General features: G+C 41.2%; 1 protein-coding gene across 3 annotated transcripts in view; it reads right to left on the bottom strand.

The window, feature by feature from the left end:
* ELOVL6 (ELOVL fatty acid elongase 6) overlaps nucleotides 1-25,798 on the bottom strand; it is a 105,733-nt gene that overhangs the window by 21,811 nt on the left and 58,124 nt on the right. For all 3 annotated transcript variants that reach the window (XM_012766192.3, XM_075998344.1, XM_075998345.1), the window contains one exon: nucleotides 3,862-3,993. In XM_012766192.3, the coding sequence (XP_012621646.1) occupies nucleotides 3,862-3,993 (132 nt within the window). The remainder of the gene's footprint in view (nucleotides 1-3,861; nucleotides 3,994-25,798) is intronic.

Below are 25,798 nucleotides of genomic sequence, written 5' to 3'. Positions count from 1 at the left end.
ACATGGAGGTTGTTAAAAACTCAGATCTCCATGCCCCACCCCCGGAGGCTCCGATTTAATAGCTTTGGGGAAATACTTAGAAGTGGGAACTTTATATAAACATTCTAGACGTCCGAGGCACAGCTGAAAAAGCTCGTAGCAAAGCTCTCTAACTGGAGCCACTCATGAAGTCTGTCTGGATTTAGTGCTCTGTTACTCTGGCCGCCCCAGTTGTGTCACTGGCAGGTGTTTTAAGTCAGACCAACTAATCCTGATCCTGTCACCAGTCATGTGTCCATGAGTAAACTTCTTAATCACTCTAAGCATCAGTTCTTTCATCTGCAAAATAGGGATACGGCTGCATTTTGTATGAATTAGAATCATGACATTTTGAAATATGACTATATATAATATTAATAAGGATGTACTTTATAAGCAGAATTTGAAGGGCTATGAAGCCCCTACATCTAAACCATACTCAAGAATCTTACAATTTCGTTCGCAGGGCTGTAATACTAGCACTCTGGGAGGCCAAGGTGGGAGGATCACTTGAGTTCAGGAGTTCGAGACCAGCCTGAGCAAAAGCAAGACTCTGTCTCTACTAAAAATAGAAAAATTAGCCAGACATCGTGGTGTGCGCCTGTAGTCCCAGCTACTTGGGAGGCTGAAGCAGGAGGCTCGCTTGAGCCCAGGAATTTGAGGTTGCTGTGAGCCAGGCTGACACCACAGCACCCTAGCTTGGACAATAGAGGGAGACTCTGTCTCAAAAAAAAAAGAAAAGAGGGGAGGGGAGGGGAGGGGAGGGGAGGGGAGGGGAGGGGAGGGGAGGGGAGGGGAGGGGAGGGGAGGGGAGGGGAGGGGAGGGGAGGGGAGGGGAGGGGAGGGGAGGGGAGGGGAGGGGAGGGGAGGGGAGGGGAGGGGAGGGGAGGGGAGGGGAGGGGAGGGGAGGGGAGGGGAGAGGAGAGGAGAGGAGAGGAGAGGAGAGGAGAGGAGAGGAGAGGAGAGGAGAGGAGAGGAGAGGAGAGGAGAGGAGAGGAGAGGAGAGGAGAGGAGAGGAGAGGAGAGGAGAGAGTCATACAATTTCAAAGCTAGTGTCCCAACTGCTGTAAAAGCACATTTACGGTATTGCCACATGAGAGCAGTGGCGTTAGTGAGAAACAGAAATAGCCACCATTTCTGACCTTATCTTCTGAACCACTCTGTTATTTAGGGGCCTCAGAAGTCCTAAGTGTGCTTGTGGTGACTGCTACGCTATTTTAACGACCACTGTTGGTGAATTATAACAGTGCTATCCACGTGTTCATAGAATAGCAGTGCTCAGGGCAAAACTGAAGAACAACTGTCAGAACCAAGAACTTCTGAGTAACAAAAAGTTAATCATTAATGTGTATTTATTAATATTTACTGTGTTTAGAATTGTTTTAAAACATAAAATTACATAGATATAGATTTATAGGTTCTTAAAATACATCCCCACTTGACATTTATTCCTATGGGAAAACTGATCTTAAATTGTAAAAGTTCTGAAATATTTGATTACTTGGAAATATTCAAGGAACTTACTCATCTCATAAAATGGGACCTATAATAGTATTTTCTTTGTAGATCAGCTGTGAGGCTGAGTAAGGCGACAGAAGTTAAGCACCTGGCACAAACCACCTAAACTGGTTATCAGGTTTGGGGGTTTAGAGGAAACCCTATAAAACTGTTCCTCTTTTCTCAGCAGAGGGAGTCTGTTTATTCTAAACCAGGGTATGTTTACAAATTTGGGGGAGATCGAGTTTTTAGAACAATAAAAATATCCCATTCCCTACTGAGGGCCTCTTCCTGTCTGTCTCACCCGCACTCATACCCGGCCCCAAGGCTTTGGCGGATTAGCTGAGGGTCACCAGGAAGCCCGAGGGCAGTCCTGGCCTGCACTGGCCGCACTCCAGGTGTGGCGCCTCTGGGCTTCCTCTCTCATTTCTTTTCTGTAAGTCTGTCAGCCTGGTTTTGATCAGATGCTTCTCTACTTTGCATTCTATTAGTCAAAGCACATAAATTGCTTCCAAGGAAATTACTCCTTTAGAAATCATTTTTATAAAAATCAGTTACTATTCTTGCACCATGTTTTTTCCCTACGACAAGATCAGAGTCATCCGAACAGCCCCAGAACTTGGCAGCTTTAATGGGTAATTATTCTCGCTTTTGGACTCGAGCCACTACAGGATACAAAATCCAGAAAATGTCCAAGCCCAGCCATCTCCGACACCTGCCCTCGTTCTGCAAAAATACTTGAATGAATTTCTTAGTGCGAACCTGACATTAATGTCACCGCGGACACACTGGATTTCACCTTGTTCATAGTTACTTAAACCACATCTACCTTTTTAGATCAAAGGTGACTTTGACTCTCAGTTTGGAAACTTCCAGGCCCTTCAGTCATTCCCACTCAAAGAGGTTGGTGGAGGTGTGTGTGGAGTCTGTTTTCACCAGAGCCGAGCACAAACCACTCACTGGGGTGCTGTTGCTTGTACGTTCTATGGGATCCAAAATACGAATGAACACCGATTCTGTCACAGAGCTGGATGCAGGAGCCAGAGAGAGCACGAGGGGTTACTCAGCACACGGTGGCAGCCCCTTATCTAACGGGGACATGCTCCGAGACCCCCGAGGGACCCTGACGCTGAAGATAGTCCAAACCTGACTGCTCCCAGTGGGAGCACATTTCTGTTCATGGCTTCCACCCACAAATTTAATGTCTTTTTCATCTTAACTAAGCACTTATTCCGCACTGTGGCTGTAACTTCTGCAGTTTGAGCAAAACTAGCATGAATTTATTTTCTTCTTTACAATTCCACTGATAGAAGATACATTCTCACCGTAGATCTTAACAAACTCAGTATGTGATTTTTTTCTCTTTCCTTATTATGTTAAGAACTTTCACTTTTTCACAGTATGGCCTCTCTTTGATGTATCCAAACTGCCGGCATCACTACACTTGCACTTTGGGGCATTATTAAGTACAGTAAAGGTGACTTGAACTCGAGCATGGCGAGATGGAGACAGGCTATTGCCCGACTAACCGGCGTGGGTCTGCTGAACAAAGCAGTATTCCCGCCCCTAGCAGGATGGAGCAGGAGACTGCAGCAGGCTACTCAGAATGGCTTGCAATTTAAAACTTACACATTGATCATTTCTGGAATTTTCCATTTAATATTTTTGGGCTGCAGGTGATCGTGGGTAACTGAAACCCTCAATTTCAGCTGAGAGGTAGAACAGTTAATATATAACATGAAAAACACACACAAATAATCATTCATAAATACAAAAATAGTTTTGTGTTTTCTGGTGTATCTACATCTGCTTCTCCTACCCTCAACGCCGACTCGTAAACTTGCTGGTTGGCAAGAAAAACACAACAGCACAGGTGCCGCTGTTAGGGCTCTAGGTAAATCCTGGCACCTGCATGGGCACCAGCTGCGTGCTAATTCGTCTTGAGATTGCCCAGATCACCCGACAGTCAAGACTGGGAAAGCTCCTGAAGCTTCTGGAGGACTGTCTGCCTGCTGGCCGTCAGCTGCCACGGGGCAGCCCTGGCTTTGTCCTGGCAGCCGGCGTGCCGAGTTCTGCTGGACGCAAGCTGGCGACATCAACAGACGCCCGTTTCTAGGCAGTGGGGCGGCTCTGGGGACGCTGAGCAGAAACATTCCCTGCCTAGAGCACCTCAAGCGTGGCTGCACGAGGGCTTTCTCTCTAAGCTCGGCTCCACCTATGTCTTCAACATAGTCGACAATCAGACGTTACCAGCTAGAAAACGAAATGTTCAAGTATTGTCTCCTTTCAGCAAGCCTGGGGAAATGGATGCAGTTTACTAGGAAAATGAAGACAAAAAAAACCTACCTGAAGACTGCAAGTGTCAGAGACCAGAGCACTAATGGCTTCCTCAGCTCGAACTTCGCCCGTTTGTTCATTAGGTGTCGACCACCGAATATAAAGGCAGCATACAGAGCAGAAAACAGGAAAGATTTTTTCCTACAAACAAACAAACAAAATTTGGTGAAATAAAAAATTCGTAAGCAATTTGTTCTGATTCACTAAGAAACATCACTTCTGTACTGGTTTCCCTCTTTGTGAGCCCTGAAAACATTGTTCCAGGGAGCGCGCCCCGTCCCCGAGAGGGAGGCGGCGCCTGCAACCGCGCGGCCTCCACCCGCCGTGACCCCGTGACCCCGTGACCGCGTGACCCCGTGACGCGCGGCAGCCGGCATTTAACCCACTTACTAAGGACCACGTCAGGGTAGGAGTATTTCATTTCCGAGCTCTATGACTAAAAACTTCAACAACATAAGCATTGAGGTGGAAAAGTGATCTTTTCACTGAGAGAATTAATTTTATTCTTTCAAGTTTGTTGAAACTTTATTAGTCAGGAACATATAAAGTAGAACATCTATAAAGTAGAATTTCCAGGTCCCTATAAGCCTGCTGGCTTACCAAGTATTAATATTACATAGAAGTAAACTGATAATACCCATTCCTCCCACCCAAAAAACAATTAGCAAGCTTCAGTAGACAGCAATAGAGGCCTTGTAAATAATTTAAACATGTGAGCATGCTTCCTGAGAAAGCAATGTTTCCCTTAAAATGAGCATTAGCCACTCATAGATCAATAGGGAGAGGGTTGAAAAGAAGTTACAAGATGTAATACCAAAAGCAGAGCGTGTTAACCTAAAGAGTACTGTTTGAAAATGCTTCCTATTTTTCCCCCAACTGCTGACATGTATTGCTGACTCACGAGGGATCTTATTATCTACACGAGCAACATTCTTGCTTAGATGAATGCAAGCGACCTACTTGGAGAATATCACCAAATAGACCAAAAATTCCAGAAATCAACCTATGAATAAATGTTGAATAAATCACTTCCACCGAGGTTTGCAAACTCCTCTCTTGGGCACACAACACCTGGCGCACAGTAGGTGCTTAATATTTGTTGAATGAACATGGTCTTGTCCTCTTAAATTTTCTGATGGGGGAAATATAATTACACACCTGTGCACAGTAGGTGTTCACCAAACACCAACAGTGAACGAACAGTTAGTGAACATTGAAAGAAAGTTGTACTTTCTACTGGTATTATAGACATATTATTTAAAAAAAAAAAAAAGAAAGAAAGTTGTACTTTCCCAGTGATAAATACATTAATAATAACTACAGAATAAAATATTTTAAAAATTATAATTTCTTCCTTTAGAAGGACAAAGTATTTCTACACTTCAAAGAGAAGTGGAGAAGTGAAACAACTTTATGGAAACTTTAACTACTGAACATTTCAGAAAGAAAGTACTTGGCTCAGCCTGTAATCCTAGTACTCTGGGAGGCCGAGGCGGGAGGATTGCTTGAGATGAGGAGTTCGATACCAGCCTGAGCAAGAGTGAGACCCCGTCTCTAGTATAAATAGAAAGAAATTAATTGGCCAACTAATATATATAGAAAAAATGAGCCGGGCATGGTGGCGCATGCCTGTAGTCCCAGCTACTTGAGAGGCTGAGGCAGGAGGATCGCTTGAGCCCAGGAGTTTGAGGTTGCTGTGAACTAGGCTGACTCCACGGCACTCACTCTACCCTGGGCAACAAAGTGACACTCTTGTCTCAAAAAAAAAAAAGAAAGAAAGAAAGAAAGAAAGAAAGTATTTTGGATATATATATATTAATTTATTTAAATCATTTTATTTCTCCTCTGAATTTTGCAAGGGCATGGAATTAAATTACTTAAGAATCAGAATTACTCTTTCTATTTATGTACAGGTAAGCAATGACTTGCTAAAAAAAATTCTATCAAGTTAATGCAGTCAATAGTAATAGGAAATAGTATATATTCTTTTTCTACATTTTAAAGGTAATAAGTGACTATATTCACAGCATTATAATTTATAGTGATTTCTATGGGTTGACATCATGCTAAAAGATTTTCCATTTAATCTTCCTAATCCCCTAGGTACAGGTAAAGTATTATCTTTCTTTTATAGATAAAAAAACAGCCTTAGAGATTAAGTAGTCCCAGGTCTCCCTGCTCTCTTGTGGTAAACTTTCAGGAGAAAAAGAGGTGCACTTGATGTGTTATCTTATAGGCATTTAAGAATTCCTTAAGGCCTGACATGGTGGCTCATTCAATGGACTCTGTCTCTACACACAAAGAATAGAAAAATGAGCGGGGTGTGGTGGCCCATGCCTGTAGTCCCAGCTATTTGGCAGGCTGAGTCAGGAGGATCGCTTGACCCCAGGAGTTTGAGGTTGCAGTGAGCTAAGATGATGCCACAGTACTCTAGCCAGAGAGACAGAGCAAGACCCTGTCTTTAATAAAAAAAGAAATATGGCTGGGCATGGTGGCTCATGCCTGTAATCCTAGCACTCTGGGAAGCCAAGGCAGGAGGATTGCCTGAGCTCAGGAGTTAGAGACCAGCCTGAGCAAGAGTGAGACCCCATCTCTACTGTAAATAGAAATAAATTAGCCAAACAACTAAAGATAGAAAAAATTAGCCGGGCATGGTGGCACATGCCTGTAGTCCCAGCTACCCGGGAGGCTGAGGCAAGAGGATCGCTTCAGCCCAGGAGTTTAAGGTTGTGAGCTAGGCTGGTGCCACGGTACTCTAGCCCAGGCAACAGAGTGAGATTCTGACCCCCCCCCAAAAAAGGAAATATTTAAGCCCTCCTATGGTACATGATCATTGTGTAATGTGTTTAAAAGTGAAAAAATGAATCTCTCCACTTTCATGTTTCAACTCTCTTATTTCCTGGGCCTGGAATGCTTTCGTCCAAACCCTCTTTGCCTCCTTAAGAACACAAATTAACTATCAATGCCACTGAAAACACATCCTTATCTTTATTTATCCTTATTTCTCTTAATCAACATAATTCAGATTTTGGTGACAGCTGGATTAACTTTATTACTTGCAATCATGAACCAACCAAGTTAAGGCCTTCATACAATTCTATCATTCCAGCCATTAAGAGAAAAGCAATGTGCCTCAAGAACCAAGAGAAGAATAAAAATCTTCCCTGTGTATTTTTAAAGCTCCATTTACAAGCCATCCATGCAACAGCCAGGGCAAACAAGTCGATCAGTGTGAAGGCACAGAATTTGATCATTGCAAGGAACTTCAGAGGTGGAGATCAATTTCTTCATTCTACAGAAGAGAGGGAGGGGGATGACACCGGTTGCTCTGAATCACACACCTGCATGTTGTGTGTTGGTCATAACTACCCTAATTGTCATGGCCGAGACCAAGCAGACAGGTAAACATAAGTTAATTGTATAGGCTATATCTGGGTCACAGGCAGTTAATGATGGGAATTGGTATTTGTTTAAATGTTATTATAAAAATAAGTTGCTTACTGTAGACCATATAAATCTTCCACGGTTGAGGCCGGGCGTGGTGGCTCACGCCTGTAATCCTAGCACTCTGGGAGGCCCAGGCAGGAGGATTGCTCAAGGTCAGGAGTTCGAAACCAGCCTGAGCAAGAGTGAGACCCCTTCTCTACTATAAATAGAAAGAAATTAATTGGCCAACTAATATATATAGAAAAAAATTAGCTGGGCATGGTGGCGCATGCCTGTAGTCTCAGCTACTCGGGAGGCTGAGGCAGGAGGATCACTTGAGCCCAGGAGATTGAGGTTGCTGTGAGCTAGGCTGATGCCATGGCACTCTAGCCTGGGCAACAAAGAAAGACTCTGTCTCAAAAAAAAAAATCTTCCATGGTGGTGAAATTCAACTAATGCTTTGGTTAGTTTAGAATTAAACTTGGGTGTCTTCTACAAGACAGAGTTGCCAAGGAAGCATTGATGCTCACCTCTTCAATTAAGTAATTCAAATATATTATTTATGGTTCAATGTATTGTTATTTTTCCATTTTGTTTAGAAGATAAGATGTTCTTTGATGAATTGGGCAACTTACGTGAATTAAAATTGACCTTCCTTTCTGGCATCTCTGATAAATGTACAGTTATTGTCAAGATGAATAATGACCTGCCACTTGCTCACTTAGTATTTAATGTGGATAGATTATTTCCCTAATGGGTCAATAGTAATCCAATAATACTTCATACTGTGGCAGGCCTCCATAGCTGGGTATAATGCTAACACTACACTGTTTTATCATCAGATAATTGATAATTTCGAGATGGCATAGACTCTTCTTGTTTAATAAATTTTAAATGTACATTATAAAGCACAGCCCTTAATTATAGGTACTTAATAAGTACTTTTCAGGATGTGATTCTGGAATTATGAGTACTAGTTAATCTACCAAATAAAGACAACCCAAATGAAATATGAGGTGCTTGAGTTTGTCATGCTTGTATTTACCCTTTTTTCCCCTTCCATTTCTGTCATCAAGGTAAATAAAGGAAATTAGTTTGTAATTCATAAAAATGAACAGTGGCCTTATCCTTTATCCTTAGAGATCTGGATTTGTCTCTCATACCGCCTTGTTGCAAAACATGCCTAAAAGATGCTTTTCCTATTCTTAGAGTAGCTGAGTGAGTCCCTGCTTACGGTTTGTACTTATTGTTCTACCCACTAACACTTTTAAAAGAGTGAATATAAATTCAAACGCATGTTGTTAGCTTGTGGGATTTCACTGAAACCAGTACTTAGCTTGAGCCTCTTTAGCACTGACGCCAAGATCTCTGTACTCCTCCAAGGGTCAACAAGTTAATCTGCTAATGAGGAAACTTTTATGTGGGTGGTATTTTGACACAGAGTAATTGCTAGTGAACGCCTTGGGAAGGCGGCCTGAACTCCCTACATGACCTGGTTTGTGGCTACCGTACATGTGTAAGATGGAAGTGAAAATCAAGCTTCAGGGGAAAAAAGAAGACGGGACCTTGAAGCACCTCCTGCTTTGGCGGATACCCATCTACCTGGGGCATGGAAGAACATCCTCACATTCCAGGGCAAAGTGTCTGAAGCTGAAACAGAATGTTACCTGGCCAGGCCACTCCTCTTTCTTAAGATTTCTCCTCTAGTTCACTTGCTGATTCAACTCAGGAAACAATTCATGGTTCTAAAAGTGATTTTAAAGGCATACACAAGGTGGGGACTCAGAGACTAAAGGAAATCAACACGCCACATTTTGCCAATGTGACATTCAATGTAAGTCTGTGGCGGTTAAAACTGGCTAAGAATATATACAGAAGGATTTTCTGGAGAAGGGTGCTGAGGTTGTGCTCTTGGAGTCTGAGCCTGGGTGGGATATTCTGTCACATTCTTGAGGGTTCCCCAAGACTTTTTTTTTTTTTTTTTTTTTTGAGACAGAGTCTTGCTGTCACCTGGGCTAGAGTGTTGTGGCGTCAGCCTAGCTCACAGCAACCTCAAACTCCTGGACCCAAGTGATCCTCCTTCCTCAGCCTCCCAAGTAGCTGGGACTAGCAGCACACACCACTACACTCAGCTAATTTCTTGTTTCTATTTTTAGCTGCCTGGCTAATTTTTTTCTATTTTTAGTAGAAATGGGGTCTTGCTCAGGCTGGTCTCAAACTCCTGAGCTCAAGGGATCCACCTGCCTTGGCCTCCCAGAGTGCTAGGATTACAGGCGTGAGCCATCGTGCCCGGCCCTCCCCAAGACTTCATGCAATCATTTGCTTTTAAATATTAAAGATAATGAGTAGGCCAGGTGTGGTGGCTCACACCTTTAATCCTAGCACTCTGGGAGGCTGAGGCGGGAGGATTGCTTGAGGTAGGAGTTCGAAACCAGCCTGAACTAGACCCTGTCTCTACTAAAAATAGAAAGAAATTAATTGGCCAACTAATATATAGAGAAAAATTTAGCCGGGCATGGTGGCGCATGTCTGTAGTCCCAGCTACTCGGGAGGCTGAGGCAGGAGGATCGCTTGAGCCCAGGAGTTTGAGGTTGCTATTAGCTAGGCTGACGCCACGGCACTCACTCTAGCCTGGGCAACAAAGTGAGACTCTGTCTCAAAAAAAAAAAAAAAAAAAAAAAAAAAAGATAATGAGTAATCTTCAGTAGATTTTATATAAGTAAACTACATGTGGAAATTAACTATATGCCCAGAAATTCTAACAAAGAATAATAATGAAAATATGTCCATAATTAATACAAATGAAAAGTGGCTTTATAACTGAAAGAGAAGGCCACAAGGGTGTTATCTGTTTTGTTTGACCTGGGGCACTAAATAATGTGTGATTTCTGAGCTGTTTTTAGTTGCAAACACCTTTTTCTCTCTTTGTATCTCTCTCAGATGCTAATTTAGAGATCACAGGTTCTCCTTATTTATTTTGAGTTTTTCTATCCTTGAAGTAGGCCATAATCAAAGTAGAAGTACATTTAGTACAATGAATTTAATCACATGGCTATATATACCTTTCCAGGAAAGTATACTCTCAGAAAAAGATCTGGAACAAAAAGTGATTTGTATAATTAATTTATCTGCAAACATATCTTTTTCCCTTTTGCATCTTTTGAAAAATCTTGGTGAATTCTGTTCCTTATTACAACTAGAAATAGAATCTCTGGGGAGAACATACTCTCAAAATGTAAAATGTTTCTGCTTGGAATGGATGAAATCAAAAAAAGAAAAAAGAGGAAAAAAAAAGAAAAAGAAAATATAAAATGTAACAAAACAAAAAAACAACAACAACAAAACAAACCTTACATCTAAAAACTGCCGTTTCCTTAATACTTAAATTGGTAGGACATCAATTAATTCCCCTTGTTTTCTTAGATATTGCTTTTCAGTAGCTGATAACAAAATGTTGACATTCATCCACCCATTCAAAATTTAATGCATCAATGAACTTTTATCACATTATTTTCCAGCGTGGGTTAGCACACCATTCAATGAAAATAGAATCCCTTATGAGAGTAAATTCTGCCCCAGCTAAGCTAGTTGGAAAGATAAAAAATTTACATACTACATAGTTATCTGCATAGCGTCAGCGGCAAATGTATGTGTTGCAGATAACAATGTTCTATAGAAATTCTAAGGAAGGCGATACCAACATGAGAAAATGTTCTGGATAGAAGGCTCGGCGGTGGACCTGAAGGCTTTGGACAAATGGACAAAGATGAGTGGCGATGAGCAGTGGAGGGGAAGCAGAGCAGGGTGGAGAGGAATCTGCCAGACAAGTGCTCGGGTGGGGTGTGCGGGGAGCCCGCTGGGAGGTGTAGGTGACAGCCAGATCGTGTGGCACCTGGAACACCGTGCAGGAGAGTTGGGGCCATACTGAAATGCATGGTTTAATTTGCTCCACTTTAAATAAGTAAGACTAGACTGAATCATGTGTATACGTTATGTCCCTTGTGTGTGTTGGGGGGGTTAGTGACTGCTAGTGCCCTAGAAAAATAGCTGGAGAGCTGCTGGTTGAAGTCAGGGAGGGCGCTGCAAGTCTTTGAGCTGATGATGGTGCGGAGGGGTGGAGGGGGAGATAGAATAAAAAAAGATCCGTTGACAGAGAACATGATATGCGTGATTTCTATTCCAGAGATGCCAAAAGTTGGATTCTAGATCTCCAATGTGACACACTCTGGCCTAGTCCCCACGGCCAGCATCTGCAGCTGCGGGAGTGAGTGCTTAAGGGGGTGTGTGCAAAGTGCGGCTCTTCACAACAGCCAGGGCAAGGACCACCTTTACATGCTCCTGTGCTGAGAAAAAAAGGATAGCAAATCGACAGGCTAATCGTGGCATTGTGGTTCAGTGTCCTGAATTGTCTTGTCACATAATCCTAAAGCATTGCATTGTAGGGGCAAGAACATTCTTTCTTTGTTCTAGTAGATACGGTTTAATAAAATGATCAGAAAGAATCAATTTCACAGTTAGAACTAAAGACTGTACAGGCGACTAAATCAAAGAATTAAAATCCATCCTTTCTTTCACGAAGCTGACAGTTTCTTATCTTCTTAGAATCAATGAAACTGGCCACCGCCCCTGATTAAAAATTTGGCAAAAAACGTATCAGTCATCCTACTTAGACAAACCTCTCATCTGAAAGCAAACTAGCAATGAGTTCTGCATTGGAAAACTAATTTACAGCTTCTGTTTTCTTTGAGAGAATTGCTCCCAATATGCTCATCTTGATTCTTCAGTTCAGTCCTGATCATCATTCCAAGTTGGAACTTCCAGGTAACTGTCTTATATAAGACAGCAACTACTGTATTATATTTTGTCATAGCAAAATATTAAAACTCTAGTGGCCATTTTAAACAGTGAGTCCTGAATAAAAGAGGCAGCATGTAGAAATAGGATCCAGAAAGTAGTTCCAGCAGGAATTCAACTTCATCTCACTACTTTCCATACATAAAGAAACACCTTGTGCTCTAAGAAATAGAAAACTATCATCTGAATTTCCAGTGAGGCAATGCTCACTTATTAAGATTATTATAAAAGATAATAATGACAATGAAAGCGTACTGTAATTTTGAAATGCCTATTAGAGTAGTTGAGTGACTCTCCTATCATCAGGCTAAACTTTACCTCTTATAGTCTCAAAATCTATTGCATAATATAAACGACGCATTAGTAATTTATTTTCCTGAATATGAAATTTTCTTGGGCCTGCAGTACAATTATGGGCTTGTGTCTAAGTTGACACCATTTTAAAAAATCTTCTCATACAATCCCATGGCTTGCTGACCATAGAAATATTAATGTAAAATCTCAGAATTGGGAAAAGACCTTAAGGGATTTTCTATTTTAAACTTCTTTTCAACTTAGGAATTCCTTGTTAAAAAAAATTTCCTTCTCAGAGTCATCCTGTTTCTGCTGAATGTAAAACTAATATTAATAAATGGAATCTGGGGCTGGGCGAGGTGGCTCACGCCTGTAATCCTAGCACTCTGGGAGGCTGAGGCGGGAGGATCACTCAAGGTCTAGGAGTTCGAAACCAGCCTGAGCAAGAGCAAGACCCCATCTCTACTATAAATAGAAAGAAATTAATTGGCCAACTAAAAATATATAGAGAAAAAATTAGCTGGACATGGTGGTGCATGCCTGCAGTCCCAGCTACTCAGGAGGCTGGGGCAGGAGGATCCCTTTAGCCCAGGAGTTTGAGGTTGCTGTGAGCTAGGCTGATGCCACGGCATTCTAGCCCGGGCAACACAGGGAGACTCTGACTCAAAATAAATAAATAAATAAATGGAATCTAGGGTGCATCAGTTCCTGGTCACGCGGTATAGTTCGGTTTCCTCAAAAAATGACCCAAATGCCAAAGCCACGCATCCTTCCCCTATGGATTAACAGCAACCCTTTCATAAGTCACACTCTAGGGATTATCAAAATCTGTATCTGTCTGCCGCTTCTTTTCAGCCTAAAGAAGCCCCAAATGGCTTATATATAATAGATTTATCTGAGAGCTGGAGACTAAAACCAGAAGTGAAAAAGTACTATAAAAGGGATCTGATTATTCACAATGGAATGAAAACCAGATTTCAGGTTTACAAGATTAAGTCCAATTCAGACAGAAAATTTTCCTAGATTTAAATCAAAACCGAGAAAAATAACAGCTGCACAGAAAACTATATAAACAAGCATAAACATATCTGCGTTTGTCAGCACTTTCTCTGTGCTCAAGAGCTGAATGTTTAAATTGGAAGATGATCCATTTCTGTTGCAGATTACTACCACCTTATATTTACATAGGGTTTTTGTCTACACTTATTGCTTCATACACAACTGTAAAAGAGCTAGAAAATAAAATCAAGAGGAAAGAATGACATGTTTTCATGTTAACTATTGGTTAAGTAAATACACTAACTTTTCCCTCAATATAAATTTTGAAAGAGAACTGGGAAACATACCCCAAATACTATTTCTGGAAAGAGAAAACAGCTAGCTCAGCACTGATGAAGATCATCTCATGGTTAGCTCACAAATGATTTTTGCCAGCAAAATCAAATGTATAAAGAAATTAAGATTGAGTAAAACCCGACAATGACAAGAAATACATAATCAGGGACAAGTGAAAATGATTTAAATATTTGTTTTCACCTGTGAGATGATTACCCAATTGACCAAGAAATTGGGCAAGAAATTGCCCAAGAAATACAGGTACAAGAAAGGACTATGAATTGCATTTTGCTTTTGAAAATAATCATATGGCAAAATTTTGATTCAAGTCTTCACATTGCTCCTTCAAAATCTGAATGCTCATGCAGTGACATGAGAAGGTAAAGTTGTAGACACAGCTTTGAGAACTCTGATAATGAAGGCAGCTTGCTTTACGAAGTGGGATAAATCATAATAATTTCCTAGGAATGCTGCAACTAAGTCCCACAAACTCAGTGGCTTCTAACAACATGCATTTGTTATCTTACAGTTCTGGAGATCAGAAGTCTGAAATGAATCTTATGAGGCTAAATTCCAAGTGCCAGTGGGGCTGCACTCGTTCTAGAGGCTCTAGAGCAGAGTCTGTTTCCTTGCCTTTTCCAACATCTAGACGCCACTTGACATTCCTTGGCTCACAGCCCTCTCCATCTTCAAAATGCACTGCTCAAACTGTTTCCATGCTCACGTCACCTCCCCTGACTCTGATCCTCCTGCCTCCCTCTTAAGGACCCTGGAATTACACTGGGCCCATCAGATCACCCAGGACCATAGCCCAGATAGGTTCTCTACGTTAAGGACCCAAGTGATTAGATTGGGCCCCTCCAGATATTCCAGAATAATCTCATCATCTCAAATTCCTTAACTTAAGACATCTGCAAAGTCTCCTTTGCTAGGTAAAGTAGCATATTACAGGTACTAGGGATTAAGCAGTTGTCATCTTTAAAAGACATTATTCAGTTTTCCATCTGAATTAACCTGAATAGCAAGGTCTAAAGCCACTAATCCCCTATAGATTCAAATATTTCACGTCTGTTCCTGGTTTGCTGTATTCAAAGCCAAGAAGGTTTTAGAATACAAAAGGTTAAGAGTCACGTTGTTACGAAAAATTGTCTTCAAGCAACTCAAAAATATATGAATCTCAAATATGAGAACTTCAACTACTAGTAACATGTAACTTATACACATTATAATGAAGTAGGCACTAAAGTTTGGAGTTTCTGATAGAATATACAGTTCACTAAAATTACTAACATGTATTCCATTTATCCCAACTGTCAACAGCTCTAAATTGCCATCTCTTACACTCCTTTGCAACAACAAAGATTATTTGGTTTGTGATCATTCTCTGAAATTCAACCTTAACACACTGACTGCCACACTAGAAAAAATAAATTTTTTTTCCTTAGGGCCACAGTGTTTTATTAATTACGAAAATAGAATAAAAACTTCAAAAACCAAACAATCCTTTCTAATTTAATGAAAAATTTATTTTTTATTGTTTTATGTCCCTGAGTTATGCAACTTTAAAAATAGTTCACGCAGCTCCCAAGGTGAAGAGACATGTGAGTTACATATGCTTCACCAAGGCCTTGGGCTCAAAACTAGCGTGAGTTAAATACAACTCACATGGAAGTTGCGTGAAACTACATACTACAAGCTGTATCGCCATGTACTCTTTTCCATTCTCCTTTGCTAGTTCCCCTTCACCTCCCCAACCTTTAAACGTGAGGATCCCCAGAACTCACTCTGGGGGCCTCTTCTCTTTTTACCTACACCCCTTGTTCTCACTGGGGTTGATGGTTTGGAAATGTCTAGAGACATTTTGGGTCTTTACAACTGGACAGCCCTCCACTACAAAAAATTACCCAGCCTAAAAATGTCAATAGTGCCAAAGTTGAAAAACCCTGGACAAGAGAACTATATAGAGAGAAAATAAGAAAACAGAAACCGGAAAACTCAAGAGAGTGTGTCTTGAAATTTGACACAGCTTCAAAAATACATTGACTGGTTGGGGTGATGCCACTTGAATCTCAGACACACTCAGGCTGAATTGCTTCGAAGCAATTCCAAGCACAGAGTAAATAAAGGAAGCTTCTCACTTCAAATCAGTGAGCAGTTCAATTTAAAATGGAAAACAAAATAAAACAACCAATTGGGATCAAGATATTACTCCCTTCACTATTCTAGAATTAGGTTCACTTCTGACTGCCATGGACCATGGTTTGCAGCCCCATGAGGGCTGGTGGATTCAGTCCTTACAAATTATTCATTTGCTGCAATGCTTTCCTTGCATGAAGGTCACTTAGAACTGTATTTTCAAATATATCTCCTGACAAGAGACAAGGCAATAATCTGAAATGAAAAGAACCAGCCTTGGCCAGGCATGGTGGCTCACACCTGTAATCCTAGCACTTTAGGAGGCTGAGGCGGGAAGACTGCTTGACCTCAGGAGTTCGAAACTAGCCTGAGCAAGAGCGAGATCCCATCTCTACTAAAAACAGAAAAAATTATCCAGGCATGGTGGCGCATGCCTGTTATCCCAGCTACTTGGGAGGCTGAGGCAGGAGGATTGCTTGAGCCTAGGATTTTAAGGTTGCTGTGAACTAGGCTGATGCTATGGCACTGTAGCCCAAGCAACAGAGTGAGACTCTGTCTCAAAACAAAAACAAAAAAAAGAACCAGCCTCCATAGCCATTGCCAAGAAACCCATGCACCGAGTTCAAATTCTTCGAGTAGAATTTCCGTTATTCCAGCCATGTCTTTATTAGCCAGCCCTCTAGTACAAGGTCACTCCGTGATGGCCAGTTCCAACTTAGCCCAGGACAGGTGATGCTACCACCATTCTATTCTCTGTTTCAATGTATTCAACTTTATTTCTTAGATTCTACATCTAAGTAAAATCGTGCAGTACTTTTCTTTTTATGCCTGGCTTATTTCACTTAGGATAATGTCTTCCACTTCCATCTGTATTGCTGCAAATGACAGGATTTCATTCTTTTTATATGGCTAAATAATATTCTGTCATGTATATGTACCACACTGTCTTTATCCATTCATCCTTTTTTTTTTTTTTTTTTTTTGGAGACAGAGTCTTGCTTTGTTGCCCAAGCTAGAGTGAGTGCCATGGTGTCAGCCCAGCTCACAGCAACCTCAAACTCCTGGCAAGCAATCCTCCTGCCTCAGCCTCCCAAGTAGCTGGGACTACAGGTACACGCCACCGTGCCCGGCTAATTTTATATATATATTAGTTGGCCAATTCATTTCTTTCTATTAATAGGAGAGACAGGGTCTCACTCTTTATTGCTCAGGCTGGTTTTGAACTTCTGACCTTGAGCAATCCGCCTTTCTCAGCCTCCCAGAGCGCTAGGATTAGAGGCCTGAGCCACCAGGCCCGGGCTATCCATTCATCCTTGATGGGCACTTGGGTTGACTCCACATCTCGGCTATTGTGAATAGTGCTGCAACTCACATGGGCGCGTTCTCGGGAGTCAAAGTACGCCCATCTCATAGCAATGAAAGTTGCTATAACATAAACTTTTTAAAATTAAGAGTGGGAGTAGCTCTACTTTCAGACTTGTAAAGAAAATAGGTTCTATCATCTGATAAAGTATGCCCACAGCATGAACAGAATCAATTGCACTGTTTTCTAAGTCACTGAATAAATTATTAATCACGTTTATTAGCTACTCTCAGGCCTTTGCTCCCCCATCTGTTACCACGTTGGGGGCACTGGTTCTCCCCTGTCGATTGTGCCCGATGCTACACTAGTTCGACACGAAGCTGCTGTCCTGTACGTGCCTGTCACTGGTTTCTACAGAGGGAATCGGAGTAAAACTGGTCAGGTAAGTGTCCAGAGCTGGTTTCGGAGACTATTGTCTCTGTATCTGTTTACATCATTTCCCACAAGACTTTCGCTTTTTCTTCTTTCCTCCTTTATTCACATGTTCAAACCACCCTCCCCCCCCCCAAAAAAAAGATAGACCTTTTGGGGGAAAATTCTTAAAGGAAAAAAATCTCAAGATTCCTCATAAAGTAAGGAATTTAAGAGCACAGCTCCCATTCCTTCAGATAGTGAAAGAGGACTTCGTTTTATTTTTAAAAGCTTCTTTGTATTACTAGGTCGTGAGACAGAAGAACGACGTCTTCTTTCACCGCGCGTCAGGTGACTCCTAGAACGAGACTCGGGTATCAAGCATGGCTTCTGAGAAGAGGGATTCTCAAAATCGCCATGCCCAGGGCCCCTATTCTTCAGAGTTTCAGAAGGAAGAAAAACCGCTTCGAGAGAAGAGCGAACGTCCGACTCAACATTCCTGCGAAAGCCGGAAGGTTAATGTGTCTTTCACATTCCCAAGAGCACTTCCGGGACGTGCACTTCCGGGGACGTGTCTGTGACGTGGCCGTGCTGGCGCGCATGCGCGTCGCCACAGGACAGAAACCTCTCTGCACCGCCAAGCTGAGCTGTCCCTTTTCTGCCTACTTGTCAGGACTGACTGATTAAGCACTAAGATTTGACACTAACAATATTCTTGACTTAGCTACGGTCACACAGAAAGGTTTCCTGCTAAACGGGGCGGGGCGGGGGTGCTAAATAAAAATAAAGGATTTGACAAGTATTTATGCAAGATACTGTCTTGAGTCTAAGGCACTTCTTAACCAATTTGAGGAATTCTAGACACCTGAGTGGTAAAAGTTAAAAAGTGTTTGCTGAACATCCACAGGTTGCAACTCTTCACGCAGGTCTCCTATGGGAGCTCACTGCTCCACTATAGACAAAGTCGAGGCCTGACGTAGAAGGCACAACTGGGCATGGCTTCGGGCATTAAAATAGTATGTGGTTTAATTTGGTCGAAATGAGAGTAACTTTTTATTAAATTGAGTACTTGCTATATTCCAGGCACTGTTCCAAGAACTTAATACATATACACACAGAAACACACACAATATCTTGTTACACTTTTTCAAAAAGCCACCATCATCCCCGTTTTGCAAAGAAACTAAGGAACAAGATTAAGTGTGTTGTACAAGACTCCATAGCTTGTAAGAGAGAGTGCTGGGGCCGGAGGATCGCTCAAGGTCAGGAGTTCGCAAACCAGCCTGAGCTTGAGCAAGAGCAAGACCCCGTCTCTACCAAAAATAGAAATTACTTAGACAGCTAAAAATATATAGAAAAAATTAGCTGGGCATGGTGGCACATGCCTGTAGTCCCAGCTACTGGGGAGGCTGAGGCAGGAGGATCGCTTGAGCCCAGGAGTTTGAGGTTGCTGTGAGCTAGGCTGACGCCACGGCACTCACTCTAGCCTGCGCAACAGACTGAGACTGTCTCAGAAAAAAAAAAACACACACACACAAAAAAGAGAGAGTGCTGGGATTTAAACTTAGGCTGTAGGGCGTCGGAGCTTGTGCTCTCAACCACCACACTGCATTCTTACCTAGAATGTCATACTACTTCTCAGTTGCTCCTTTTAATAGAAGTAGTTTTCTGTCACCACTTTTTCTAACTGCTCTCACACCCCATCATTATTTCTGACATTCAGAAATGTAAATCGCTTACACTTGCAACCCACCTTTTCTCCAAGAGAGTATTCCTTTTTTAAGTCATATTCACAAGGCTTGATTATTTTATAGAGAGAAAAGATCGTGAGAAGATAAACTAAAAAAATAGTGCCTCTGCTTTACAGGTTGAAACATGCAGAGTACTTCCCCCAGAAGTCCTGCAGGCTGGAAGCTGACTACGCCTTTCCCATCGAAAGCCTACTTTGTTGTATGCTAGCAGCTGTAGTCCCTTGACTGCTTGAAGACAGGCTGTGCTGTAAGATCTCTGGCATATTACAGGGTTATTCTTTGTCTTCCCACTTTGACTGACTTATTCTGTAGTTCTAGCTGCCCAAAAGGACATACAATCTTCCGGTGCTTTAGAATCCTAAAATCTAATATAGAAAAGTTGTTGAGGACACAAACGTATGGGACTATATATGAGGAAATATAAGCATTGGATCATACAAAGATAAGAGCTTTCGTTGTTGTTTTTGGAGATAGAGTCTTGCTCTGTCACTTGGGCTAGAGTTCAGTGGTGTGATCATAGCTCACTGTAACCTCAAACTCTTGGACTCAAGGGATCTTCCTACCTCAGGCTCCCAAGTAGCTGGGATTACAGGCATACACCACCATGCCTGGCTAAATTTTTCCATTTTTTGTAGGGATGGTCTTGAATTCCTGGCCTCAAGCAATCTTCTGGCTTCAGCCTCTCAGAGTTCCAGGATTACAAGCATGAGCCACCTAGCCCAGACCAAAGACAAGACCTTTATACTTCTGTACATAGTATATAATCTTCATTACCAGCCAACTACCTTGTTTATTTAAATATGAATATCATTAACGTTACAAAGTGGATTATAGGCTCTATAGACTATAGAAATATTAACAGATTTGACATTGTCTCTAAAATGTTCAAAATGCTTTTACATGGTTTTACTTTTGTCTACTTCTCTGAAATCATGCCATAACTTCTCTGGCACAGCCTATGCCCCAGCCATACTGTCATTCCCCAAAGACATACCACTCCTTTGTCCCACCCTCCTTGCCACATGCTGTTCAGACTAACCTCAATGCGCTTCCCATCCCACCTTGGCATTTTATTCATATCTGTGACCTGTGACGATATTCCATGACTGCTTCTAAGGTCAAGTTGCTTACTCTTTCCTTCATCACCACTGTGCTTTCTGTATACCTTTCACATACCTATTATAGTACTTATCTCTTCGTATTTCACATAAGGTAATATGTATGTTTCTCCTTTGAAATCCTGAAGGGCAGGAAGATAGAATTCCCTCAGGGTGATACCAGGTTCTATTTGAAATTCATTTACAACCTGCTTGGGTGGAGAAGCCATTGTCTTCAGAAATCTTGGTGTAGCTGAACTGACGGTTACTGGTTACTGTTGTGACCTGAAACTCACCATTAAAAGGGGCCATCCAAGCAAAATCATGGAATTATTGGTTATAAAGATGATTGTTGGCATATCTTATGCAATGTATCTAAATCGAATAATGGTAATAGATAAAATTATAGATGGGAATGAAGCTTGTGTATCAGTCGTTATCATGTATAATCAATAAATGATTTAATTCTCTTGGAAAAAAACCACAAATGTTTATTGTAGGTCAGTTTCTGCCTTAGTGTGAGTGGAGAGTAGGTTAGGGAAGGCAATAGTTCTGTATTGCAAAGTCATTGTTCTGCCTTGGAGGTGAGAGAGAAAAAGGGCACAAGGTTATGGTCTGACTTAACCCAGATTTGTAACACTGGCAACATTTCTGTGATGTCAGCAGCCTTTCAAAGGGTATCAATCTACAGAATAAAGACATGTCATTATCATCAGATATTCCAAGCCAGCTGCAGGCCAAGAATCTGGCCTCAGGCAAACCTGCCAGATCATGATCCACTGTTTGACCTGAAGCACACCTTCCACTTTAAGCCAACACTAGCTGATGATCCTAACTTCTCATGCTTTGCCCATGACCTCCCATAGATTGCTAATAAAAAAAAAAAAAAGTTTTCAAGGGAATCTATGCACACAAGTCAAAAGTGAAATTATGAAAAGGGCCTCAGGAGGTTTCTCATCTCATCAATATCCTCGTCTGGCTGTTTGGGGCAGAGACCTGAGCGAGAGCTAACCAGGCGTTCAGCCGGACCAGAACTCCCTCCACTCACCCCAAAGGTCGAGGGCTCTCCTCCGTGTGCACCAGCTACAATGAGTAAATATCAAGAGTGGCACAAACTATTTTTCGAGTTAAACCTTTTCCCTTGTTACAAACTCTTTGGCTAGATCCACTCTAAGATGAATCAGTCTCTACAATTCTCTGTAAAGAGTCAGCATGGATGAAAGAATATGGACAAAGGCAGCTTTGCGTGACATGAGTGGGCTTTGTGGTCAAGAATTCTTATCCATAACTGTGTATGATAATAAAACCAAAGCAGAGATTTTACCTAAATGACACCAAAATAGCTTGATAATCTTTTTTTTTCTTATTAAGTTGATGAGTTCTCTTGGGTAAATTAACTGAATCTAATATAAGTATTCATCACTGAAATTTATGTGGCATATATTCACAGAAAACCTGTATTTCATGTCTGGTCTCCAAAGCTACCCCAAAGAAGAAAAGTTGTGCATTTTGGTGAAACAGACATACAGAAAAACACATTTTTCTATATTCTTTTCCAACTACAGCAATCCATTTCCAGTCCCCGACAAATGTGTTTTATTTTCAAAGACTAAGGAAGGAGAGGAACTGTAGAAATATCATTTTAGTTTTTATTACTCTTGGGTTTCTAGTTTTGAAATGATGTGAATTATTCATGTGGCAAGTATTAAGTGAGCACTCAATGTGTGCAGAGGACTGTTCTAGGGTCTGGGAGTACATCAATAAGCAAAACAGACACGAAAGCCTGCCCTCATGGAGGTAACAAGCCTGGAGACAGACCACAGATAAGAAAGTAAATATGTAGTATGTTAGAAGATTATAAATAAATACTATGGAAAGAAAAAAAAAGTAAAGCAGTGCAAGGGAGAAATGGGCTGGAGAGTGAGGGACATATCACAGTTTTAAATAGGGTGGCACACTGAGGAGGTGAATTTGAGCAAAGACTTGCCGGAAGAGAAGGAATGAGCCACTTTGGGAGGAAATGTGTAAGACAGAAATAGCCAGGGCAAGAACTATCACAAAGTTAAATTTTACTAGACTCTGCCAACTTTGTCTTTGGAAAATTCAATATACTGAGATATCATTGGAGCATGAATCTATAAATGCATATCTGGGCAATAATTCTGCTTCTTGCAGTAACTTTTCAGGTAAATACAGCAAAGTTTGCATAGTCATAAATATCACTTAGAAGAATGAGCATGAAAAGCATCCAGAATTGGTAAAGAACATTTATTAATTTTTAGGAGTAACCAAAATCTTATTCAGAGGGTAGCTATCAATCCTAGTTACTAAGAAATCGCAGAATTTTTGAGTTTTGTGCACTGATACTACCTCTTGAGAATTAAGTTAGACAGTCTGCAGACAGAAGATTAGAAGATACCATGGCAGAGTATTAAATTAAAGCAGATTTAAAGTAGTTCGACACTAGAGATGAATTTATTTAATCTTTCTGCATAAAGAATGTGTTTATTGTTCTTTCAAGATTTCCTCATGCAAACCCAAACCTGAAAACACAAAAGCCTTTGCTGGTTCTTCAAGAAATGGCTGGGATTACTTCTCAACTAGAGGGAATGAGATTTTCTACAAGCACATTCATTCTGCTTCACTGGCGGACTGCTTTAGGTTCAAGTTGCAGAGAAGTATAATGATTTCTGACAAGGACAAGAGAATATGTTTTCCATTTTCTCCATGAGTCAGCAGGGGCGTCCAGGACAGAAGTGACTTTTTATGTACACTTCTCCGCACGCGCAGACTCGGAAGCAAAGCCTCGTGGTCGGTACTGTGGAAGTCAGAACTTTTTTTTGGGGGGGGGGGAAGGCAAATGAGATGAATAAAACATGACTTTCAGAGTAAAAAAAAAAGGGAATTAAGTGATTTTCTTTCAAAAACATACTCTAGCAACTACCTATTTCTCTTTTAAAAATTAAGCCTGTCACTGTAGAGCTTAATTGATTTTCAATCAAGTAACAACAACACTACATACATTATAGGTCAATCCCAACTTTAGGAAGCCCTCATTAAGTGGAAACATAAACATTTCCAAGATAAGATATGGTTGTTGCTGTATCTTCATATCCTTGTAGAGCTCAACGGGGCCTCTCTGTGAATGAAAGGCAAAGACTCTATCAATGCATATAAAGAAAGAGATGAATAAAAATCAATTTTCTCTACTCTATTAAAAAGATACATTGAGGTAGCTGGGTTTTGCATGATTCTTAATTTTTACTTATGTTTGTGTGAATCATAAGTTTTAAAAGAGGATGTGTTTATTACTTTTGTAATTTAAAGAAACGTGCACTGAAATGGGAGTCTTAGGAGATTTTTAGACTTGAGTTTGAACCCCTGCTTCAAGATTAATATGATTATTTGCTTCCTATCTTCAGCCACAACCGTCCTGGACTCCTCCGGACTCTGATTTCCCAGCTCAAAGATGACACAACTGTGATACAGATCAAAGTCAATTATATCCTACAAAAAATAAAAGACTTCTGGCTCATATGATATTTACAAAACACCAAAATTAGTGCATTAAAATTAGCAAAGACTTTAGAAAAAGAGTAAAAATAAAAGGAAAGAAAAACCCGAAACCTAGGAATAACGTATTTGTTTTTCTAAATAAGTAATGAGCTATAGCTGGTGAAAGATATAGTTTTCCAGGGATTACTTTGAGGATAATAGTTTATACGGTTTAATCACAGAGACCAGAAATATTTCTTCAATGAAATTTTGCAAAGCCTTTTGGTTTATGGTACAAAATTTTGCTGAATTATTATTACTAAGAAGAGTTTATCTGGGCTGAGAGTAAGGAGATGTTTGATTCATTCATTCTTTCATTCAGCTATTCAACAAATATTAAGGGAAAAGCGTGGGCAAATAAACAGAGGCATGAGTGAGAAGGCACATTCCAACAACTAGGAGAAATTTAGAGAGCCTGACCTTCCATTACCAAGGGTGAAGGGGAGAATGTCGGGATGAAGGCCCCAGAAGGAAGTGGAAGCAAGAAGCTGAAGACCTCACACACCAGGGTAAGATGTTTCTTGTTAATCCTAAGAGCAATGGGAAGGCACTGAAGGTTTTAAATGAATGAAGGCAACGAGCTTGATTTGCAATTATATAAAGATCACTCACAGGTGAAATGAAAGCTAGAGCTTGAGGAAGTCTCATGGGGTGGCACATGTTTTAGAGAACAGCAGGGCATAGAGCTGAGGACAAGGTAGGCGTCCTGGGCAGAGTGGCTGCAGGAAGTTCCCGAGGCCACACGATCCCCACTACAGAGCAGCCAGTCAGTGTTCTGCAGTTAGGGGTGTGCAGGGTCGCTCAGCTGCCTTCTGCAAACGCTTATCTGTGCGTGTAGGCCAATAGCAAAGTCTGATATTTCCTCATTTGTTTTGGTGCTTATCATGTTTTAGATATAAAATTATGCTCCTCCCAACATGTGTCAACTACCAGCATGCAATCATGTTTCAGGACTAAGAACACAGTCATCCATGTTCCCAAGAACAAGACAGAACTTGCGAAGGAAGGTTCTCAGCTCACTTGGAACATGTTCTGGAAGATACAAGAAAGGCTGGATTGATGAGGATAGATTGTGCACACCGCTGAATTATCAAGGTTTTATAAAATCAAGTTTTTTAAAGTATAGGTTTATTTTGCTTTATGCAACAAATGTCACCCAGGAAAATTAGGCAGAAATCTTTTTTCTTAAAACTAAATTGCATTTTGAAAATATCTGGGGAGCTTTCCTATTTTAGAGAAACTTAATGATCAGTATTTGTAAAGATCAGATCCTGATACTGTGTTATATCTTTCTCAGGTGAGACGCATCTCTACTGAATTGCTCCCAATCATCGCCAGCGGAGGACAGAATCTTCCCCAGTGTTATCTCCTAGAAAATCCCTGAGTCTCAAGAGATGCTGCAATACCAGGGCAGACATTATAGTAAGTGATGTACCCCACAGGTGTCCTTTGAGTGTAACCCTAATGCCATTAAACTGGATCAAATGTGAGGCTATCTAAGTATGGCAGTGTGGCTCACCTCCCATTCTCAATACCCTTAGTCTCTCTCTCCCTTCCAGAGGCTGGTCTAGCAACAGCCATGGGATGAAGTTATGGCAGTGAGTGTGAAAGTAGAAGTGACCAGGTAGGCTTTTCACACCTATCGAAGTGGCTGCGTGTCCCTTTGGGGCTTCAGTCCATCGCTCCTTTCTCTCTTCCTGGTCACAGACCTGATTGTGACTGCCCCATCCTAGAGCCACGAGGCGACGCACGAGAAAGGCAGACAACAGAGTGAATTATGAAAA

Source organism: Microcebus murinus, chromosome 27 (assembly GCF_040939455.1).
Source record: "Microcebus murinus isolate Inina chromosome 27, M.murinus_Inina_mat1.0, whole genome shotgun sequence".
Classification (NCBI taxonomy): domain Eukaryota; kingdom Metazoa; phylum Chordata; class Mammalia; order Primates; family Cheirogaleidae; genus Microcebus; species Microcebus murinus.
This window is presented reverse-complemented; position numbering and strand designations above follow the sequence as displayed.